The sequence below is a fragment of the Mustela nivalis genome (genome assembly GCF_964662115.1).
Source record: "Mustela nivalis genome assembly, chromosome: 15".
Taxonomy (NCBI): domain Eukaryota; kingdom Metazoa; phylum Chordata; class Mammalia; order Carnivora; family Mustelidae; genus Mustela; species Mustela nivalis.
The window spans coordinates 80,565,519-80,589,301 of record NC_139034.1 but is presented as its reverse complement, the minus strand read 5'-3'; the positions used below and the strand labels follow the sequence as shown (position 1 = coordinate 80,589,301).

The following is a 23,783-nucleotide window of genomic DNA, read 5'->3' as shown; positions in this document are numbered from 1 at the left end:
ACACAACTGACAAATAATGTTCAGCAAGCTTAAGGTGTACACTGTGAAGATCTGATATATACATAGACATTGTAAAATGATTACTGTAGTAAGGATAGTTAACACATCCATCACTTTGCATACTTACACCAATTTTTTTTTTGGTGGTGAGACTATTTCAGATCTGACTTTTAGCAAATTTCAAACACATAATTCAGAATAGTTAACTACAGTTACCATGCTGGACAGAAGAGTCCTCGAACTTACTTTGTAAGTCCAAGTCTAGACCCTCAGAACACAATGTTCCCATGTCCTCCCTCTCTCCCGGTGCATTTCTAATCTGACTGCTGAAAGCTCTGAGCTACATCCATTCCAGATTATTCTATAAATTCCTATTTTAAAAAAACTAATTATTTTCAATACCAACCAAGTCATAATTAGAGCATTATAATTACTGGCATTTACTGTTGAAAAGATATCAGATTCAATATTAATTAATCATAGATTTTCCTTTAGTATTCTTCATGTACATTTTATCAGAGCTCACTGTTCAACAATTCCATGGGGCCCTAAATGCATTAGCTAGCCCAGAGTTGTTCAACAATACAACTCTGACTCTGATCATTAACAGATAAGGTATTATTCTAAACTAAGTTAAAACCTTGAATATTAAAACATCTTCAGATAACCTGGATGATTTGATGTAAGAACCAGTGCAAAGGAGTATGAGATCTTAGAATATTTCAAACTTAACAGCAAATATAGGGTGTCGGATATAGTACTGTTATGACAGAAGCACAGCTTAGAGACATACAAGCGTCCTGTGGACGTAATCCTGGCAGAGATAGAAGGCAGATGAAGAAAGTGGTCAGGACAGACTCAAATGTTACTCACCAGCCCAGGTCGCACCCTCAGGAACCTCAATAAAATGCCTTCGAATTTGACCAGGTTTAAAATGTACATCTGTCAAAGCTAGGTCATAATGTGATGATTCATTTACTCTGAAAATTAAAAAAAAAAAATGGCTAAATGAGAAGCTGTCACCCAAAAAGGCTCTATTATCATGAGCCCACTGGTACTCTAGATCTTACCCGTTGATTAGAAAGAAACACAGGGATTTAAAAGTTGGACACAAAACAGTGTGCACAACATTATCTCATTTTTGCAACATGTCAGCAGTGATAGAAGTTCTGGATAGCCCAGTGTAGATTATTTTTCTTTTTGTCTATATTACAATTTGTCTAAAAGACACAATTTACAGCTCCCTCATTCACAGGATTTCCCTATTAGAATCTGAACTATCATGAGTCCTAACTATTAAAATCAAAGGTAATGTTTCGTGTCACTGATACTGTCTTCCAGCTCCGAGACTGGCATTAAACCCCTTGTACAGCTCCAGAACACCTCATGCCATAAAAGACAAAGGAAAGAAGAAAACTATTTTCATAGCACTTTTGTAGGAAACCAGGGACACACAAAGGTCAAACGTGTAACATTCTACTACGGAAAACTAGAGAATATGCAAAGGACAAATTCTAATCAGTATGACAAACACTTAATGAGCACCTAGTGTTTACATGAAGCACTGTTATGAGCTACAAATACAACAGACAACAAATACTACATACAACATATAACACAAATACATACACAACATATACAAATACAACATTCTCCGCTGCCCTGGCCAGTTTCACGAGGACAGAAAACCACCAGAAACCTTTAAAGTGATATGCTCTGGGTGGACAGGAAGTGTTCGTGGAAAAGACATAAAAGGTACTTGGTTCGTGGAAAAGCTTCCTGAAGGAGACGATATCTCAGCGGATTAATGAATCTTAAAAATTATCTTGTCTAATATCCTACTGGACTTCAGGGAAAATCTGCCTGAGAATTTCAGCATTCTACAATTTCTCCAGAGAAATTGTCACTCTTGTCACTCTTGATCTCCCGAATTTCACCCCACGTTTCCTTTGGGCTGACACCTGCTGCGCGATGACTGCTTTCCAGCTCACCCACTCGGGACCGACCGTTCACTGAGAACTCCCCATTGTCCTCGGGATTCTCATCTCACTCTCGTCCTTCACCTACTGGACAGTCTGGTTTGTTCTGAAGATACTGTATAACGGGCTCCACGGAGGAACTGGTAGGACACAGGCCCTGAGCCTTGAGCGGCCTCCTACGTGGGGTAAACGAAACCTGACAACGTCCGGGCTCAAGCTGGTGCCACTGGCATGTACGACGCGCCATGAAGGAGCAGGAAGGGCCTCCCTGCATCGGGGAGGACTAGGAACGAGCCAGCCTGAGGAAGCCCGAGTGCCAGCACCAGTGACCGAGTGCAAAGGTGCAGTCCGGCGGGCAGGTGACAGGAAATGCTGGCTCTCGGGGACCGCTGTTCGCTATCTGAGAGAGCACGATCCTGGGCAGGATATACTTTAAACAGGAAGCAGTAGGACAGAGCAGAGTTCCTCGGTCCTGGGGCGGAAGACCAGATGGGAAGGGAGAGTCTGGAAACCGACAGGAGAAGTGCAAGAACCAGAGAAAACAGTGATCCCACAGACAGGGGTTACAACGGTGGAGGGGGTGGGGGAGGGGAGAGGGACGAAGTAATCCTGCCCGGTCCTGCGGACGGCCAGGCAGCTGGGGGCACCGTCAGCTCCGTGGAGTTTCGGTGCAGGCACAGGGCACGGGAGATGCCTCTGGGATTCTCACAGTCAAAAAGCAATAGAAAGACCACATGGCACCTTGAACTTTGTAAGCAAGAAGCAAAACTAAAACCCAGTTACCTGATTCTGCTCTATCCATCTTTAAAAGTTCACACTATTTCCATAAATAGCCATTAAAAAATCGCACGTGACAGTCAGCTGTTGGCACCTCATTACTTACTTGGTTGCTATAACGGCAGTGATTGGAACTCTGAACAGAGGACCTGCATTGGGGGATGCTATATCGTAGCCACAGACCTTGAAAAGAGAGTAAGTTTCAGTAGCCATACACTTTTGCGAGAGAAAAAAAACGTGACACCTATTCACAGAGTAAGTTAATCTGACATTAAAACGTAAAGATCTTCAACACAAGTTGATGCCATTTTTTCTGGCGTTGGGTCACAGCACATAAACGAGTGCATGCATAACCACCCCTGACCATTTCAGACCGACGGGGAAACGGACTGCCTGCCACACCAGGTACTTTTACACGCTTTCAAGAGTATTTAGAAAGTAGCAGTGAGGATGCACCAATACCTCTGTGTAATGCAATCCTTCTCTTAAGCCCCTGGGATCCACACGTATGTTGATGTGTCTACATTGATTCATGAGTTCCAGATGGCTGGGACACTGGACCCAAGATGAATTTGAAGTTAAAGCTAAATGGAGCTGAAGGGATATTTTTTCGGCATTTTCTAGCATGAAAAAGACCAAAAATTAAAGATTAGTACTTTTTTCCTTTTCTTCCATTTTAAAAAGTTCAATCCTCTCCTAAAATCTAGCAGATGAGTTCAATCAGCTGTAAAATGTACTAGGGCCTGGGGTTCCAAAACACAGCTTAAGTAAAGCAGTCCCAGAACCTTCCCGACATCTTAGGGCACTTGTGACCCGTTCACACGTTTATCCAACATGGCTGTAGCCTTAAAACAAGGCGTTTTCGTGAGAATCTGTCATTACTGCACGCAGATAACAGCATCTGGCTGAAAGGAAGACGCCAAGTGCACACTGGTGACTACTTTGCTTACAGCTCCTTGAGCTGTGGTTCTCCCTGGCTGCTTCTACTTCCCCATCTCCAACCAAAACTCTCTCTTACACCCAAGTATTAAGAGTGGTAAAGAAAAGGAACTGGACATTGTTGATGTGACTACCCCAAATTCGGTAAAACCCTAGGTCACTGACAGCCCAGGCTACTGTTTTCCTCAGTGGTTACCAGGCTGAGCTGTGAGGACACTGGGATCCCTGCTTCGCCACCACATCCAACCCCCTTAAACTGTGTATGATTTTAAAATAATATTGTCGACTCATGTTTCTCTATAGAACATCAACTCAAATGGCATTTCTCTCATACCACAGTATTCACTCAAATCACAAATGTAAGCACTTCAGCTTAAAGTCCATTTATTACTCACCAGTATTTTCTGGAAATACAGGTTCAATGCCAACGCCATGATCTGAAGGTGCAGCCACCTGAACAGGGTCTCGGAGGTAGATGCCGCGGTTATTTCCAACAGTAACAGTGAAACCTAATTTATTAGCAAATGATGTATTCTGAACGAGGTAGTCATAGGCTTTATCAACCTAATTAAAAGAACACAAACAATAAAGTATCAATGGTTGGGTCAAGAAAACATTGCTATAAGTTACTAGATAAATTTCAGTTGTGAAAAGGTACAGGTGAAAAGCTAGTTTCTACATTTGCCTCTAAACATAGTAACCTCAAGTAAGAGGGCAATTCTACCTTTTCAAACAAAACACCAGCCCAACCACTCACCCCCAGCTCCACACCGCTAGCCCCAAGTGACCACAGTCAGGCACTCCTCCACACACCAGGAGATTCACAGGTTTTGCCCTCGACATCTTTGCTCCGGATTTCGGCCCTCCACACGTCTTAGGTCTAGTGTAGTTCTCTCTTACTGAAACAGATTCGACTTAACTACAAAATCGGATTTCAGATCCTCTTTGGCTTACCAGTTCAGAAACTATTATGGTCATATAATGTAAAATTAGATAAACTCAATCACCATTATAATAGGAAATATTATCCAGTAATAGCTAAGACCGAATCTTGATGATTAATCCATTTTTCATAAAAACAACACTACCTGAATAATACCATGTCCTTGGGCAAATACTTCTATATTGTCAGCCTTTACTGCAGTGTTTTCTAGAGCTCTTCTGACTGAATGAACCGTGTAGTTAACGTTATTCGCTTTCAGACCTGAAATGGAAAAGCAAAAGCAAGAAAGGAGTATTAGAGAGTTTGCTCCCTGAAACCATTTCCCTCGCACCAGCAGAGATAACATGTACATTCTCTGGCTTTAACATCCTGTGTTTCAACCCTCATTTCTTAATGTTTTTTGGAAAAACTGAACTACAACAGCCTGACTCAAACTGCTGGCATAGCACATGGATTTCATTAAACAAAAATTGCTGCGTGCGCATTACATAAGGGCATTAGTGAGCACTCTGCAAAGGTGATGGAGACGTGTGAAGCAGATACCTGAAGGCATTCAAATGACATTTTCTTTAAAAACACTGCTAGTCAAGGGGGCACCTGGCTGGCTTGGATGGTAGAACATGTGACTCTTGATCTTGGGGTTGTAGGTTTGAGCCCCACGTTGGGTGTGGAGATTACTTAGAATCTTAACAACACAGCTTGTCAAATGATATGGTCGCCGCCTACTAATCAACCTGGCTCTGCTACAGACACCAAGGGAACCTGAACCAGCAAAAAAGATGCCAAGGCCCGACCACAGCTCAATTAATTCAGCATCTCTGAGACTGAATCCCAGGACTGGTACTGATTAAAAGCTTCCTGGGTGATGCCGGGAGTAGCCAGAATGGGAGTGACTATTCTGTGGGAAAGATGTGGAAGCCACCAACTTGTCAACTGTGTTGAACACTGTTGTTAGAGAGAAAAGATGAGGAATACCGCACTCCTGTCCACTCCAGAGTTCATCAACTGCATGCGCATTTATGATATTGTAAGAAATGAACAAAACAAACATGAAACTATGGCGCTTTACAGTCAATCAAGAAAGTGGCCAATTTTGTCAGTGAGAATCTGAAAGAAGGTGATGCTCTATCAGGGAAGGAGCAGGAGTCTCGTCTTACCAGAATGCACAGGGGTTTGCAAGGCCAAAAACTGGCACCAAAGAATTCTAGGCAGAAGAGACTAAGCTGTCGAAGGATGGGAGCAAGGAGCAAGGAGCAGGAGATCTGGGGAGGGTTAGGAAAACCAGAAATGAAGGCAGAGAGTCCTGGGACCTCACGAGAGGCATGTTCCTAAGGTGGAATCTCTGCAACAACCTGGTGACCATAACTGAGGTCCGGTCAATGCCGACGCCCCCTGCTCAATCCCGCGAGCCGCCGACACGACACCCCGGAAACTCCCACCTCCCTTCCCAACTCAGCCATCCCCACGGCATAGTCACTGCCTTTTAACATGTGATAGAAACTCATTTTAAATTCTATTCACAGTCTGTCTTCCACAGCTATGATAAATTCCACATGGGCAGGTACTTTCGAGCCAAAATAATGCTTGAGAGTCATTAACAGCAGATAAACGTATTTGTTAACCGAATGACCACACATCCAAATCCTTATTATCACACCATGGGATTCTCCATCTTAAACATGGACATGACTAATTCCACACATTTTCTTACCATGAGAATTTCAGAAAACACAAATATCTGTCTGCAATAAGGTAAGAGAAATTTATTCAATTATTTTTTATGGCTACTGCCTGACCGCACATTATGCTATACACTGAAAATTCACCATCTGTTTCCTGGAATTTAGAAACAGTAGTAAGTCAGGCCGCGTAGAGCACTAAGCAACGTCCTTACCTGAAAGGATCAGGGCGATGCCTCCACATGCATTGGGAGAAGACATGGATGTCCCATTCATGAGCTGAGTTCCTCTCAATGTCCAGTTGGGAACAGAAGCGATGGCTCCGCCTGGTGCACTGATACTTACTCCAAGGGCCCCATCAGCACTGAATGAAAAGCCATTCAAGTTTGCTTACGAAGGTGAGAACCGGATAAACACGGGCATTCAAAAAAAGGCCACTTGTCACATATATTAGAGTCCAATGCCGTGGATAATTTGCAGTATTGCAATTAGTTAGAAAAAAACCCAGCACAGCTATTTCCCCATTATGTAGCAATTATCTTCCTTAAAAGAGAACAGAATCTTGTATGTTTATATAAGTGCAAAAGGTTATCAGGTATATTTTTGGAGGGAAATAAATAAATGTCATTGCTTAGATTCCTTGATGAATCCACCTTGTCTTGTCTGCAAGAAGCAGAAGCTTTGCCTTTGTCTAAAGTTCTAGCATCGTCTAAGAGAAATATGTGGGACACAGAGGGCATTTATTTTTTTTTAAAGATTTAATTTATTTGGGAGAAAGAGCACGCGCTTGCGTGTGTGCGTTGCTCAACAGGGGGAGTGGCAGAGGAACCAGGAGACCCCCTGCTGAATGCGGAGCCCAACTCGGGGCTCCATCCCAGGACCGTGAGATCATGACCTGAGCCCAAGGTTTAATCGACTGAGCCATCCAGATGCCCCCAGAGGGCATTTAAGTTTCCAAGAGCCGCATTTAAAAAGAGCGACTGAGAAACTGATAAAACTTATTTTAATAATGTATTTTATTTAACACAAAATAGCCAAAATATAATTTCAATATGTAATCAGTAGAAAAAATGAGTTAATTTATATATTTTTTGGTACTAGTCTTAAATACGTGATGTACATTTCATACTTAGAGCACATCTCAATCCAGACTAACCTCACGTGACTCATGGCTGTCATACTGGATGGCTCAAGTCCACAAGTGCCCCTCGCTGAGGGCTCTTGACTCCATAGGGCTAATGAGATAATGTCCACACAGCACATCACCATTTTAGTCACGGAACACAAGCTCTGCCCTCCGCCCCAAGTAAAGGAATAAGATGACGACCCACTAACTTCGTCCTCCCTGAAGAGTGGCCGGAAGTTCCTCACAAAAGCTGCTGGCTTCTCCCTTCCACCACTCTTCTCCAACTGACTGGACTACTCTTCTCACTGGCTAAGAATACTAGTGCAATTTGGTTTCAGACTGTCACAGAGAGCTGAAAGCAATGTAAATCAGATCCTTCTCCTGCAACGGGTTGGTGGCACACCGTTTAGTGACTATCTTAAACACTGTTAAAAATATGTTGATCCGTAAAGATTTTCATACAGTTATTACTGTGTGACAAAAGGTTACAAAGGTGCCTGAACAGTGTGATCTCCCATTTACGCACAGGAGAATGCCTAAAAGAATGTGCACCAAAATGTCACTCAAACACATCACAGACAATGAGATTTAGGGTAATTTTTTAAAAAAAGATTTTATTTATTTATTTGAGAGAAACAGAAAGATCACAAGTAGGCAGAGAGGCAGGCAGAGAGAGAGGGGGAAGCAAGCTCCCCGCTGAATAGAGATCCTGATGTGGGGCCCGATCCCAGGACCCTAAGATCGTGACCTGAGCCGAAGGCAGAGGCTTAACCCACTGAGCCACCCAGGTGCCCCTAGGGTAATTTTTACTTTCTTCTTTGCACCATCTATATTGTCTAACAACGTTCACCATAAGCACGTGGTATCTTGTAACTGGAAGAGTCATAAATTCTACATGACTACATTCCATTGCTCTTTATTCATTTATGCCACTCTATTAGTGATTATCAAAAGCATTTAGTAAGTGCCCTAAAAAGGGTTCCATGATATATAATTTTTATTAAAAAAATAAAATTGGGGGGTGCTTGGCTGGCTCAGTCAGTAGAGCTGTGACTCAATCTCAGTTTGTGAGTTCAAGTCCCATGTCGGGCGTGGAGCCTACTCTAAAAAAGTCATAATATATAATTTAAAAATTTCCTTACATATACCTTTCATATTCCTTATTTAAAAACTTACATAAGCATTATGTAAGTTTCCTTTAAAAAGCTAATGATGTTTTTCTTCTAACAGTATATAATAAAAATTCAAAACATGCTTATGTAGACAGTATTTGGCAATCTGTCTTTAAGAACTATGCCATACTTGTAAACACCAGGAAGCCAAGTAAATTCTGTACGTCTGACAGTCTTTCCTGACAAAGAGGATTTTTCAAATAGTACACAGAATATGCTCCATTCAGTGATCACTAGTCAATGTTTTATACCCTAATAATTAAACCTAATAATTACACCATGTATTTGCAATAAAACTCTATGTCTATGGCACAGTAAACATGAATAAATTCTCTCAATTCCTAGAATAACTGGATTGTGAATCAGTAACTCCTTAATCCAAGCTTCCCCCATAATTCATGAACTCATTTTTCTTTAAATAAATTCTTTAAATGTTTAACATTTAAACATTAAACCAATGGTGGTTTAAACATTCTCTGACACTTTGTGCTTATACTGACCATAGATAAAATGTTTCAAAATCAATCTTAGAAGAGAATCAACAAATTTAATAATTAATACTTTTATTAACTGAACCTATAACTTGTAAAACATTGCCAGCTTTGACTCTGAATCCTGGCCACTCTTACTCAGATGTGGAGTTTTAAGCAATTAGTTGGGCTGATGTGGGCAGTATATGGTGCTGATATAGGTAAGGCTTGATGAACCACATGGAGATCTATAGCCTGGATGGTTTCAGTAACAGTTACAGTAAACTACTGAAATAAGTTTATTCTTTTAAGAAATTATCTAGGAAAGAGTAGAGGCTATCTACAACTCAGAGGATTAAATTTGGCATTACCACATTGACCGGATTCCAACCAATTTCTCTAATCCTCCCCCGCCTTTTTTTTTTTTTTTTTATGATTTTGTTTGTTTATGTGACACAGAGAGAGAGAGCAAGCACAAGCGGGAGGAGTGGCAGGCAGAGGGAAAGAGGGAGAAGCAAACTCTCTGCTGAGTTGGGAGCCCGATACAGGGCTCAATCCCAGGGTCGGGAGATCATGACCTAAGCCAAAGACATACACTCAACCAACTGGGCCACCCAGGTGTCCCAATTTTTCTAACCTTATACTCAGAACAGTTATGTCATGTATCTAACAATAAAATATCTAATTTATTCCTTTAATTACATTTCCCTGAAATTAGATTGTTCAAAATGAAAATGTTGAAAAGTAAAAACCAAAAAGAACCTGGTAAAGTCACCAAAACTTTGTCCCTCCTCACCACGAGTTGCGAAAGACCCACGTACTACGCTCAACCTACCTGGGGCCCCTTGAAGACCATGTGTACTGATTTGCCGGTAATTTCTCTCTCAGAGAATACTCAGCAACCATCATATCAGGAGAAACATACGCACCAACACCTGTGGGATGAATTTCATCATGAACAAATGAAATAAAATTAGGTCCTATTTCTAAATCCACTGTTCACTCAGCTGTGTGACCGTGGGCAAATCACTCAATCATTCTATACTACAGTCCTTGTTCATAAATGGAAAGAAAGAAAATTTAGTAAGCAAGGAAAGTTTATTATGTACCAGACATTAAACTAGGTACTTTGGTTTTTAATATAAAAACATCTACCAGGATTATCATGTAGATTAAATATAAACACATACCTAAAACTGTGTGTGCAAAAGAAAAAGAAATGTTTTAAACTATAAAATATAACTTTAGGAAAATAAGGGAATTGGTTTGCCTTCATTCTTAAATACCACTGTATCCAAAATTCTACCCATAAAGTAGGCAGTATCCCTCTTACCCAAAATAGCTGTAAAAACAAAGAGCAAAGATATTTAACATGCCACAGTCTTTCCGACAGCCAAAAAGGCTCTAAATTCACAGACTATTTATAGGGATCAAACTCACTTTCTTCATTCTAGAAATCTGGAAACAGGGCCCGGAAAGGGTTGAAAAAAATGTACTAAGTGCACAGTGACTGGCAGAGAGGAGACTTAGAATCCAGGTCCGCCGGCTCCTAATTCCTTACAACATTGTACATATATGCAGAATAGGAGACTGGAGAAAATACATGAACTACGAGGATTTAGTGAACAGTGCGGCCACATTAAACTGTAATCATTTTGTACAAGGCAGTTTCCATTTTTCAGTGAGTCTGGAGATAAGAAAATGCCAAAATACTGAGTACTGTGGCAGAGGGGTAGGTTTTGATCTTCAGGTACCTTTCAGTCCTATTTTCTGTTTCATTTTAATTTGTGTATTTAAAGTATCTAGAGAACTGAAATACAGAGCACAGATTACTGGTAGGCACTGTTGTCTCAACACACGATTTAACGGAATCACTTCAGCTCGAGGTTTTCAATTACACAAAGCAAGCTACACCTTGCTTGAGACTCAGAAGCTATATGCCCATAGTATGCCCTATAAGCTAAGATCACAGTTATTTAAATTTTTTAAAGGACCAGTTTTCTAAACTTGGATACCCAAATGTTACTACATATCTGTAAGCCTTTAATAATTACTATAATATGTATACATTCAAGCAGTTATTGATGAACACACCAGAAAAATTATTTGGGACCAAACAGCATTTCCTGTCACGTATCCAATTACAAATGGGAAGAGGTTTTAGCCTTACCTTGCTCTCAAACTTAGAAATAAAGGCAAAAATGCTAGTAGGCATCATCAGTTACTATCTATTTGTTCTCTCAGTTCATTACCCTCCTCATTCATGCCTCGTATTAAAAAAGCAGGGCTGGGTGTTATGTTCTGTGGGTGTTTTCGCACAAGTTGGCAGCCACAGCTAATTTTATCGTGTTCATATCACGTCGCAGCTCATTCTGATTTCCCGCCACTCTTGTCGCCGGGCACCTTCCCCACTGAGTACCGTGAAACGAACACAGCATCTCACCCTCCGGACCAAAGAGGGGAAGAAAAGCCACGTTCACAGAGTAAATGTGTTTCAACTGCTTTTCCTCTCATTAGTAAAGCTCCCTTTCTTGACATCTGATTCTCTCTGCATGTCGCAAGAGAAATTAAAGGAGGAAACTATATTATAAATAAATAGTCATATACTGTAAATAAAAAGTGAGGCAAGTATCTATGTTTACGTCGTTCACTTAGTCTGGAAAACTCCTTCCTTGTTCATTTCTACTCACCTAAGTCCTCACGGGCACGCTTCTTTCAGAAAGCCTCGCCTGGATCCTTGAATTGGGAGTAACTGCACTTCTGCAAACACAGACTGGCCCTGGCCCTGCCTTACACCTCCTCCCCTCGTCCACTTCAGGCCAGCGGCTCTCCACCAGGCTTCGCCTGAGGGCACACTCTCAAGGTTCACAAGGGCTTGCATACAGTAGAGATACAATTAGCATCAGATTCGTGGAGCTTCTTGTTTGCTTGTTTTCAAACAAGTCTATTTCTTTTTTTTTTTTCCAAATTTTTTTTAAATTTTTTATAAACATATATTTTTATCTCCAGGGGTACAGGTCTGTGAATCACCAGGTTTACACACTTGACAGCTAAACAAGTCTGTTTCTAGAGCAGGACACTAACCTATGACACTGGATGTCGTTCCCCCCGGACAGCCGACGGTGGAAAGGCAGGGACCATTATTCCCGGCACTTGAGACGTAAATGATGTTATGCTTCCACACGGCTTCACTGATCACTTCACAAATTCTCCTGAAAGACAGAGAGAAGTTCTTTGAACACACAAAACAGTGACATTTTTCAAAACACGATTACACTGTGAAGGGATTTTCCAAATACGGCTTTCATAAAGACCAAATGAAACTATGCGTTCTACGTAGAAGAACTGAAACAGTGGCTACAAGTGAGAGGTGTGCATCAGAAGCCGGGACATTCACAGACTGTCAAGGCTCACCCTTGTTCCCAGCCCAGTGTGTATAATAAATTACTGTTCGAATGTGCGGCTGAGTACACTTTGGCACATCCACCCTTGGTGGAACACGACACAGCCAAGCCAAGAGATAGACCTCAGCTGGGTTTTAGTGTCAGGAAGGAGTCATGAGACCAAGGTCATGTGGGAAGAACGCTAGATTGCTAGATTGCACATGGAATGTATGTAGGCAAAAGAAACCACAAAGGACTCAAAGCAAATACTGAAATAAGAGCAGGGACTGATTAGATTAGTGGGGAACAGATAGTTTGACTTGCACCGTCCCCTTAATATCATGTATTCAGAAATGATTCTGCAGAGGAATTCCTACGTGTATTTATGATTAGTGGCAAAAGTGAAGGGGAACTAAGGCAACAGGAAGAACTCCGGAGCAGGATTTAAAATGCGGACTCTGGTCAGCAGCTGACAGCAAACAAGCAATGTACTGGTCTTAAATAAAGGAGATGGAGTTAGACCCTCGAGAAAATGCAGTCAATAGAAAAAAGGCACACGGTCAAGAACACCCCAATCTTGAGCGAAAGGAAAAATATTAGGGAAAGATGACCTTAAGGATGAACGTCAAAGGAAGAGAGAAAGAAACACACTTGGGTAAAAAAGGTACTGAAGCAAGAGAAGAGGACAAGACTACATTCACGAAAGAAATGCGTGAGGACGACAGGGTCATTGCCACAAGGGCAAGAAAGCCATGGGTCACAAGAAACCCAGTTCCAGTCATCCGAGAAAACGGAGTTATTTGAAAACCGCAACTATAGGGCCTGGCTTGGTAATATTGTCATTTTGGCAGGGCTTTATTAACGAGCTTCAGAAACTGGGTGACAGGTAGCTGTGGGTGGCAGTGCGAATGCGGGAGCGGTGGGAGTCACATTTAGTGTAAACACACGAAATGAAGTCATGTCAGTTATTATCATGAAGAAAAAAAAGGTGAAGTAACGTGACTTCAAGGCTGAGCCACTGAATTTAGCAGCAGGAGGACACCATGACACAGACAGGCAGGGAGTCGTGCGACACACATCAAAATGCACCAAGGAGCCCCGGAAACGGTGACTCCGCCAGCCACGCTCGCTGGGAGAACGAGGGAAAGCGGTGTGAAAGGAGGCGCTCTGTCTGTCTGGGGGCAGCTTTTAAGGACAGGAAATGGCAAACCAGATAACCAGTTGCATGAGTGACTTTTAACCCTGAGCACTTCACTTATTTTTTTTAATTTTTAAAGATTTTATCCATTTACTTATTTGAGAGAGAGAGAGAGAGAGTGTGTGCATGTGCACGTTTGAGTGAGGGATGGGGGGTTAGGGATGGGCAGGTTGGTAAAGGGGAGGGAGAGAAAGAGGCAGAGAATCTCAAGCAGACTCTGTGCTGAGCGCAGAGCCCAGTGCGGGGCTCCATCCCATGACCCTGAGATCGTGACCTGAGCTGAAACCAAGCGTTGGACACTTAACCAGCAGGGCCACCCAGACGCCCGTGCAAACACTTCATTTATTACACAAGAAGCGAAGGCAGAGAAGGGGTTAGAGTAGGTTGTAGGAAGGTCAGGAGCCCCCTAGGAGGGCTTTAATCTTCTCTGAGAAAGGAAGAGGTGAGAACACCAGCTGAGGGAAGAAAGAAGTCACGGAAGGTCTTCGAGGAGAAAAGGTGGTGTAAGTGGCCACACGGGAGTGAAAGAGCAGACGCAGATGATGGAAAGCGATGCTGAGTATCTGAGATTCCCGCACGAACTTGAGTGCAGCGTGAGTGTGCGTCTGCAGCTAATAATAAGTTCAGGAGGCCGGGTGGGATCACCGCAGAGGTCGGCAGGCTGCCGCCAGTCTAGCGCTCTGTCGGGTCGGTGCACCTGCCAGAGTCCAGGCCGCTTGTAAGCAACGGCCTGTAATGAGGGAAGGGCCTGCGCGTCTTCCTGGCTACGAGGGAGTCACGACGTCACAGGTAGGATGGTGGGAACGGGGGCTGGAGGTCCACGAGACACACACTGTCATCTACGCGTGGCTCTGCTCGTTTTCAGGTGTGGCGGACAATCCAGTTATAAACACACTCAGTACCCGGCTAAGTACCCGGGAACACTCACCCGGAGTTTGGCCAGTGAGTTGCTTCTCCATAGCTGTAGTTGACAAGATCACACTTATGATTTATGACTTCTATCATCTATCAAAAAGATGAAGAGTCTAGTTTAGGCAGCAGTTTACAGAAAGATTGGCCCGTAAAATAAAGGCATGGAATCCCAGTTTCTTAACCAATCATCTTCTATTTCAAATCCAAATGTATATGTTACTTTCAACTTTTAAGTTGGAAAACTTAAAAAAAAAGCAGAGACACAGAGTATAATAAGTAGTCAATAAAAAACACAAATAGCATGTGCAGAATGGAATGGTTCTTACTAAATTCTAAAATCACTGAAGTTAAAGTAAAATCTAATTCATACATTAAAATGAAATGCAGACTGTAAGTTAAATTCTTCTTAGACTGATGAAACAAGCTGGCTAAAAGGTCAGTTTGGGGTTTTTTAAAGTATCTCAAAATAGTGTGCCAGGGGGCTTAACAGAAATGAGAAGAATAATATAATATTTCCATATTTTCTTAAAAATTACATCTTAATAATTTTTAATAAAAATAATTTAAAACTGCATTAAGAGTTTTTGCTTCCTAAAACAAAGCCCAGTATACCAAATACAGTCCAATATTTTCTTAGTAAAGTTAAGAACACTTCGTCAACCTAGAACTATGCACAGTCACCCGTCATTTATCTTCTAAATCAACACCTCCCCAACACTCACAGCGCGTATAAGGCCCGTGCCTGTTTCCATTGTGCTCAGTCGGGTATCACCAATCTTGATGGAAAGAATTTGAGCACCGGGAGCCACACCATTCCGTTCAGGTTCTTCTGGAAAATGCCCAGCAGCTATACTAGCTACATGGGTTCCATGAGCTCCTAGAGGCGAAAGGAGGGGAACACGACAGCATATTTTCAGAAAAAGTTTTAATCATTCAATTTACATACTATTAAGCATGATAAAAATAATCTAATAAAAATATTCCCTCACTTTAACCCTACTCGTGTATTAGTAAGTCCCATCAATAATTCACACAAAACACAAAACTTTCTGAACTACATATATTATCCTGCTACCCTGGATTCTGTCCTGTTCATTGACAGCACAATGCAAATTACAGAGGCGACAGTATCTGCAACACACACAACTGACAAGGAGCTTATATCCAGAATATATACTTCCCAATCCAAGAGCAAGAACCCAGAAGAAAAGTGGGTAAAACACTTAAAAAGCATTTCACAGAAGGGGATAACCAAGTAGCAAATCAACATATGAAAAGATGTCCAACTTCATTAGTCATCGGGGGAAGGCAAATCAAAGCCACTGTGAGCCGGCTCAGCGCGCTCTCAGAACAGCTGCACCTTTATGGCTGACAAAGGCAGCTACGCAGGAGGGCGCGCACGCACTCCGACGATACTGGCCGTAGAGACCAGCATTGTGGAAAGCTGAACACAGGTGTACCCTATGATCCAGCAATTCCACTCCTAGCCTTACACCCAACGAAGAGTGCATAGGTACGCTAAAAGATACATGCAAAAACATTCACAGCAGCCATCGCTTGCAGAATTCAGAACTTGGAACAATCCCAAGATCCATCAATAGTAAATAGGCATATGGTGCATCTGTGGACTAATATGATACAACAATAAACAGGAACTACTTCTAAACATTACGGATGCACACAAAATTAAGGTTGATCTAAAGAATTCACAAACAGAAGGATTATCCATAACCCCATGTATATAAATGGAAACACATCACCTTGGGTTGAACTATGTGAAAGTGCCCCTATTGGATCATTTCTGACCTATAAAAACCTCATTATTATTGGGTGGTTCAAACTAATGCAGTCACAGACATCAGGACCAGATCTAACTCTGAGAGGACTGAGGGTAGATGTGTTCAGGGAGAGGCAAGATGGGGCTTTGACAAGGTTTTATTTCTTGGTTATACAAAAGTAACCATTTTGCGAGAATTCAATGTGTATACAATTTGTGATTTGCATACTTTTCTATAGTATGTCATATTATCAATAAAGCAAAAGCAAAACAAAACAGCCAGGGTTTCTTTTTTTAAGTGAAGAAGTTTTTTGAAAGACATGGGCAGACAGAAATCTCCCACTACTGTCAGATAAACAGTCAACACCTACTGGCACTGGCCCTAATGTCTGGGCCAGAGTTGTCGTAGTCCCAGAAGAAATGGGAGCGCAGGACCCTTCTGTCTGCTGCCACGCTCCGAGTCCCACGCTCTAGACAACTGCTGTCACGTCAGAATATGGACCCAGGGCTACCAATTCTTCCTTTCTTATTTTTTCCAATGGAAAACAGGGCAGCTGGATTTGAATGTCATCCCCGCCCCCCAAACTACTCGCCACCACCAGCGACCAGTCCGACGGGCGAAATGTGGAGCTCTGGAGTGCTCGCACTCGGCTAGGGGCGGGTAAAGGGGGCAGCCACTGTTTCGTAAAAGGTTAAGTACGTACCTGCCACACCAGCCAGTTCTCCTAGAAACCAGTCCAAATTAAACTAAAACATACTTGCACTCAGAGACTTGGACCCAAATGTTGGAACAATGCAAATGCCCACCGACGGGTGAGTGGGTAAATAAACCCTGGTGCAGCCACACGGTGAAATATGACCCAGCACCCAGGGACAAGCAATTTATAACAAGAGGGATGAATTTCATGCCATAACTCTTCTACTTATACAAAATTCCAGAAAATGCAGAACCTGGACTGACAGCAGTTCAGGAGCTACGTGGGGCTGCAGGTGCAGACGGGGCTGGATGAGAAAGGAAGGCCAGCAGACTCACAGGGGTGACGGCTACGTTCATGATCTTGGCTGGGATCATGGTTTCCTGGGCGTACACATCTATCAAAACTTACCAGATCGTGTGTATATGCATGCAGTTGACTGTACGCAACTCTAACTCAGTAATACTGGGACAGGGAGTGATAAGAGTTAAAGCCATCCTTGCTTCCTCCCTAGAAGTAACCACTATCCGGGAGCTGGTGTGTATATTCCTTCCATCTATATTCTTTAGCATACAAACACACATCCATGAATACTGTATAGTATAATTTAACATGTTTTACAATTTTACACAAATGTTTTATCAATGCACGTTTCACTAAAATTTTGTATTTGAGATTTATAAATACAGCTATATGTAGATTTATTCATTTTGTTTGCTATATAATATTCCACAATAAATACTACACAGTTTTAAATTAGCCTGTTCTTTTGCTAATGGATATCTGGATAGTTCCCAACTTTTTTGAAGTGACACCGAATGCCACATGAGGAGCTTTTTACCTGACTTTGTATTTGGAGGTGAACTGCTTAAGAGGTAGTATGTGGAAGTAAAATTCCTTCCAAAGGAATTTTCATCAAATGAATTATACCGATTTTTTAAAAGAGTATTTTTATTTACTTGACAGAGATCACAAGTAGGCAGAGCAGGGCAGGGGCGGGGGGTGAAGCAGGCTCCCTGCTGAGCAGAGAGCCCAATTTGGGGCTCCATCCCAGGACTCCAAGATCATGACCTGAGCCAAAGGCAGAGGCTTAACCCACTAAGCCACCCAGACGCCCCTATACTGATTTTTCTTTTTGGTGGCCGGACCATGCTGTACTCTTGGAATGGATCCTACATGGTTTTGACTTTACAGAAAACAATACCTTACTAAGGGGATCAAATCCTATTTATTATCCCATACCTAGTTCTTTAGATAGAATTGCTGAGTTAAATTCTCTATAAGGGTACTTTATGGCTATAGTAGCAACACCTTACCATGTCAGTAACTAGTAAATCTGAAACAGAATACCTCCACTGGTCACAATGGAGAGCAGGTTTCCATCATCATATATATTAACAGAATAATTTAACATCTCAGCTGTGCCAAAGGAACCGTATTCTTGGGCCTCTTTATAGTTTCTTAACACTGTAGATTTACTCAAATCCCCATCTTCATTTGAATCAATGCAGGCTCTGTAAATTGAGAACAGATAGTGAAATTTATCTATTTTCTTTGGCTTTCTAAAAATAACATTGTATGGTTTACCAGGTACCTTCTTACTACTTTGTTTATTTTGTCACCACAAACACAGTAACTGCCAGGTTTCAGAGTCACCAGTAAAGATTAGGAAAGAAGCTTAAAGGACCAGCCTTTAAATGAAGGCATGTATGAAGGACTTTAGGAACACCGTCCACCACAAAACTCCAGGCAGAAAACCATCTAGCCACTTAAGAAATTAGACCAAAGCTTAGCTTCCAGCTTTAGACTAATTCAGGATGATTATGACATACAGCCTAGGCCTTACTCCTTTCTGCTTCTTTTAAAATTAGTTTCATGAATCCAACAGTGTGTGCAGCTCCTTGAAACTAGATGAACTATAGACGGTGTCCCACTCCCACAGTTTAACAGTCTCAGGCAAACATCGTTTACAAAAGTACTTTCTACATAGTTTTATGGTTATCCTCCTGTTTGTTCTTTCCCCATGTTATCACTGCTGTAATTTTTAAAATATTTAGTCCAAATACTATGAAGTATCTGATTAAAGCTAAATAAATCTAAAATAAAAATCATAAATGGAATGCACATTACTTAAAAGTCAACATTATGTTTTTAGCTATTGGGTCTTTGTGCAGATTTGCTAGATAAGAAAAACTGTTTGAACAAGTAAAAGTCAATCACAATTGCAACAGTGAGTTAATGGTTGCCCACCAGAATAGAGAGAGCATTTCTTACAAATGCTATCTCATAACTATGACAGTTGGGACAGAAGAATCTCTGAAACTGTTTGTTTGATTATACGCTAATCAATCTGGGGCTAAAATGATACATGGCATTTAAAAAAAGACATACAATATAAGAAAATACAGGAGACCGGCCACTAGTGGGGAAAATGAGACAAACAGAAAACGCGTGCCGTATCAGATGGAATTAGGACCGAGATTAACAGGTTAAGATGTATTCCACCAGATCTCCCCATCTGCTAGACAGAGCGGCACTTTTGTTCCTGAAAGCATTAAACGGGCTGGTATCCATCCTGGCAATCATCTCTGAGGGCCTTGGTTTCTTTCATCCAGCCCATTAGATACTTGAAATTCCTGACAGTCCCTCCAACATCTTCCAACGTCAGTTCTCCTCTGCCCTAAACCCTGTCCCTACCCTCTCTGCTACTTGAGCTGATCCTTCAACGAAATCTTTGCTGATGCTTCTGAGATGGGCTCAGATGTTCTCACACTTGCTTCCACAGTCTAGAGTTCACGGAATGGTTTCTCTACAGTCTACATGGTACAAAGAAGGTACAAATATTTGCCAAAGGATGAAACAATGAAGGAATCAACATCATTCTCACAGCAAATACACGGACATATTCCAAGATCAGTTTCCTGCAACCACCATCAGTATGAAATGACTCAAAATTCAATCGCTGTATCAAAACACCAATATTGAATTGAGTGACTTCCTCAGTAACTCCACAGAGGCCAAGTATGCGTACGGTACAGGAGCATGACTTTCTGAAGGTGGCTGGCTTAGTTTAAGGACAAGTGTCAGAACACCAGAAAGGGAACACGGATATGAGGTTCACGGGTAGGATTTGAGTACGTGTGTGAGGGGGGACAGAACAGGGAGGTTGAGTTATAAATTTCCAGACTCTGTAATATATTTTTTCGTCTAATTTTCTGTGGAAAAAATCCATAGCTTTCATCAAACCCAAAGGAAATCTGAGATAACAAGGTCAAAAACCAATGAAAAAAAACCAGTTAATGGCCTTTTCTTCATGGAGTCCTCTATAAATAGTCTTCTCAGCCAGTGTTAGTTCCATATTGAGTGACAGTGAGTTTGACCCTTATACGCCCTGACAAATACTTAAGGGTAGCGTTATGGCAAGTTACGGGCTAGTGCAGTGATATGGGTTTAATGGTGGACAGTCTTTGTAAAAACAAAGTCAAGGCACTTTAAGGTCATTTTACCTCCCCTCAGAAACAGCTGGCATTTCTGCAATGACAGTGCCTAGATTTGCCCTAAGTAATTTGGGATCTCTAAGATTCTCCTCAAAATATTCTGGCTCTGAGTTTATCTTTGTGTATGGTGTAAGAGAATGGTCGAGTTGTAGTAAAAAGAAGGGCCATCTGTACCCCAATGTTCATAGCAGCACTGGCCATAGTCGGCAAACTGTGGAAAGAACCAAGATGCCCTTCACGGCCGATCGCATAAGGAAGATGTGGTCCATATACACTATGGAGTATTATGCCTCCATCAGAAAGGATGAATACCCAACTTTTGTAGCAACATGGACGGGACTGGAGATTATGCTAAGTGAAGTAAGTCAAGCAGAAAGAGTCAAGTATCATATGGTTTCTCTTACTTATGGAGCATAAGGAATGGCAAAGAGGACATGGGGAGTTGGAGAGGAGAAGGGAGTTGGGGGGAATCGGAGGGGGAGATGAACCATGAGAGACTGTGGACTCTGAGAAACAAGCTGAGGGTTTTGGAGGGGAGGTGGGTGGGAAGTTGGGTGAGTCTGGTGGTGGGTGTTATGGGGGGCATGTATTGCATGGAGCACTGGGTGTGGTGCATAAACAGTGAATTCTGGAACACTGAAAAAAAATTTTTTAAAATGAATAAAAATTAAAAAAAAAAAAGAAAAAATATATTCTGGCTCTGAGACAGAATGGGGGAATCAAACCTCCATAAAATATACAGTATCATGCAAACAGAAGTTAAATTATTTCCAATAATACCTGACAGCGTAATTCTGCTGCATTTTTCAGGGATTATAACATTTTCTAAATTGGTATCCCAGTAACATCCGCTTTTGTTTCCTTTGAGTTTCATTTCCAATGCAAAAATTATAAAAGTTGTCTTAGAAGACTGCTGACAATCTGTTGCAGTGTGTCCCTTGCTTTGTCAACTGTCTTAAAGCTCTTAAAAACACATACTGCCACCCCGCACATCCTGACCCAGATTCCTTTCCCTTAGGGCAAAGTTGGCAAGTGTTTTCAACTCAGGTAGGAAAAGTTCTAAATGAAACCACCTATTGCCCCACTACCCTATCCCTGCTAATATTAGAGTATCTCTTTAAGCCCTTGTGGTGTATTTGCCCATTTACACTGTTTTTGTATCTAGTATTCTCCTCACATTTAACCTTAACCTTGTGTCCTCTCCAACGCTAAAAATCTCCTAAAGCTTATCACTGGGAATGACTATATCATCTTACACCATGTGGTGGATGTACCAAATTTGCTAAACCATGCATCTGAACCCTTTTTACACTTGATAGCCAAAAGGCCGAGAAGTGATTGAACACTTTTTAATATTATACTCTGATCCAAGCTTTCTGTGAAGTTTTTAAAGAAAAATAAAATAGTTCACAGACATGTGCACACCTGCATCTATACAAAAAAAATACCCGAATATGTGCAAAAAAAATGCATTAATATTTACTATCATATGGATCAGAATGTTGCTATATGCAAATTATCTTATTAACATTTTCAGTTCCGAATGGAATGGGGATTTCTCATTCAGCTGAAAATGTTATATACCCATTATCAGAGATGAGTCAGCACCCACATCCATGGGAGGAAAGCTCTCCTTTAGGAATGGTGCACTGCAATGTAAATGATCTGAGAAAAGTAATCAAGTCCTTACATCTTGTTCTGTGTTTGCCACATCTTGGGAAATGATCCTCCGTGTATGAGCAGAGGCCCCAACTACAAAAACAACTGCTTGTTGATTTCGAGTTTCAGGGAGGAGTCTCTGATTTATTGTGGAAACCCTTTTAAAACATGTATGTCTAAAGACCTATATTAAGGCCATACTCCCAATTCCATGCAGACAATAATGCAAGAAGACATTTACTAGCCAAATACAAGAAACATGCCTGCTGTGTACAATCCACTGAGAAAGAAAATGACCGGTGTTCTTGAACCTGGTCCATACTATCGCTATTAGTAGTAACAACGGTAGCAGCGGGGGGAAGAGCGGACATTTATCAGATGCATTATGTGTCTAGAAACATCAGATTTAATTTTCCCAAAACCCTCAAGAAGGCACTACGATTACTCTAATTAAAAGACGAGGAACTGGCTTGGAGGGGTAGGCACAGCTAGGATCCCATCCCAGAGACTGAGCTCTTCACAGATGTGTTCTACTGCCCCACTTCAGCTTAGCTACCTGGTCTCTGAGAAACCTTCACTCAATTGTACTCCTTTGTCCTTAAAACATTAATAGCAGATGCTCTGCAGAACTCTCTTTCCAAATGGCCCTGCCCCAATCGGGAACACTCCTACGTCTACGAATAATCAACCTGTAAATGTTTGGTTAACAGTTACTGTCTGTTAATGCAACAAGCTTCTTTAAAACACGTAAGGGTCAGGTTTACTATCTAAGATACCAAGAAGTTCAAAGGGTTTATCCAAAACTACCCAGAAACCAATTTGGCTCTCAAATATTTCTGAATGGTGATATTAATGTCACTTAAGCAACTCTCTGGACAGTTCTGGGAGCTTAATGTTCTTCGGTGTAGATAAAAGCATTTTTTAAAGTGAAGATCAATATAACACATGAAGCTTACCTCCAGGTTTCACCATCATGCCACACCAAGCAGTCATACACTGGGCCAGGATCACTATATTTTTTCTCAAAAGAATTTAGCAATTCCACTTGACTTTGAAGTTCCTCCTTGATTAGTTTATTTGCCTAGTCCATTAGAAAATATATTAGTATTAGTACATTTTGTGCTCTTGAAAAGTTCTATTAACATATAACCAAAGATACAGTGTCACCAAAGTAAAGCCATTTTACCCTAGAAAAATGTAAAAAAGTTTTCTTTTTATATCTATGCAACTTGTAGTTCAATTTAATAATGCAGATATCAATTAATATATCAAACATTTTTTTTTAAAAGATTTTATTTATTTGACAGACATAGATTACAAGTAGACAGAGAGGCAGGCAGAGAGAGAGGGGGAAGCAGGCTCCCCGCTGAGCAGAGAGCCCGATGCGGGACCCGATCCCAGGATCCTGGGATCACGACCTGAGCCGAAGGCAGTGGCTTAACCCACCGAGCCACCCAGGCGCCCCTAATATATCAAACATTTTAAGAATATTACTACTTTTAGTCAATCTCTCATTTATTTATTTATTCTACCCACTTTGGGAAAGACACTGTGCTATGCGTTGATTTTATCATTTG

General features: G+C 41.5%; 1 protein-coding gene across 8 annotated transcripts in view; it reads right to left on the bottom strand.

Moving 5' to 3' along the window:
• Window positions 1–23,783, bottom strand: part of TPP2 (tripeptidyl peptidase 2) — a 70,261-nt gene that overhangs the window by 26,876 nt on the left and 19,602 nt on the right. For all 8 annotated transcript variants that reach the window (XR_014303241.1, XR_014303242.1, XR_014303243.1 and 5 more), the window contains exons 5-16: window positions 23,163–23,287; window positions 18,401–18,564; window positions 15,301–15,455; window positions 14,595–14,671; window positions 12,170–12,297; window positions 9,921–10,020; window positions 6,533–6,681; window positions 4,784–4,899; window positions 4,091–4,259; window positions 3,219–3,376; window positions 2,863–2,939; window positions 874–980 (exon numbers count right to left, since the gene is read on the bottom strand). Coding sequence is in view for 4 of the 8 variants with exons in the window: in XM_082700705.1 (XP_082556831.1) it covers window positions 874–980; window positions 2,863–2,939; window positions 3,219–3,376; window positions 4,091–4,259; window positions 4,784–4,899; window positions 6,533–6,681; window positions 9,921–10,020; window positions 12,170–12,297; window positions 14,595–14,671; window positions 15,301–15,455; window positions 18,401–18,564; window positions 23,163–23,287 (1,525 nt within the window). In the remaining 4 variants the exon portion in view is untranslated. The remainder of the gene's footprint in view (window positions 1–873; window positions 981–2,862; window positions 2,940–3,218; window positions 3,377–4,090; window positions 4,260–4,783; window positions 4,900–6,532; window positions 6,682–9,920; window positions 10,021–12,169; window positions 12,298–14,594; window positions 14,672–15,300; window positions 15,456–18,400; window positions 18,565–23,162; window positions 23,288–23,783) is intronic.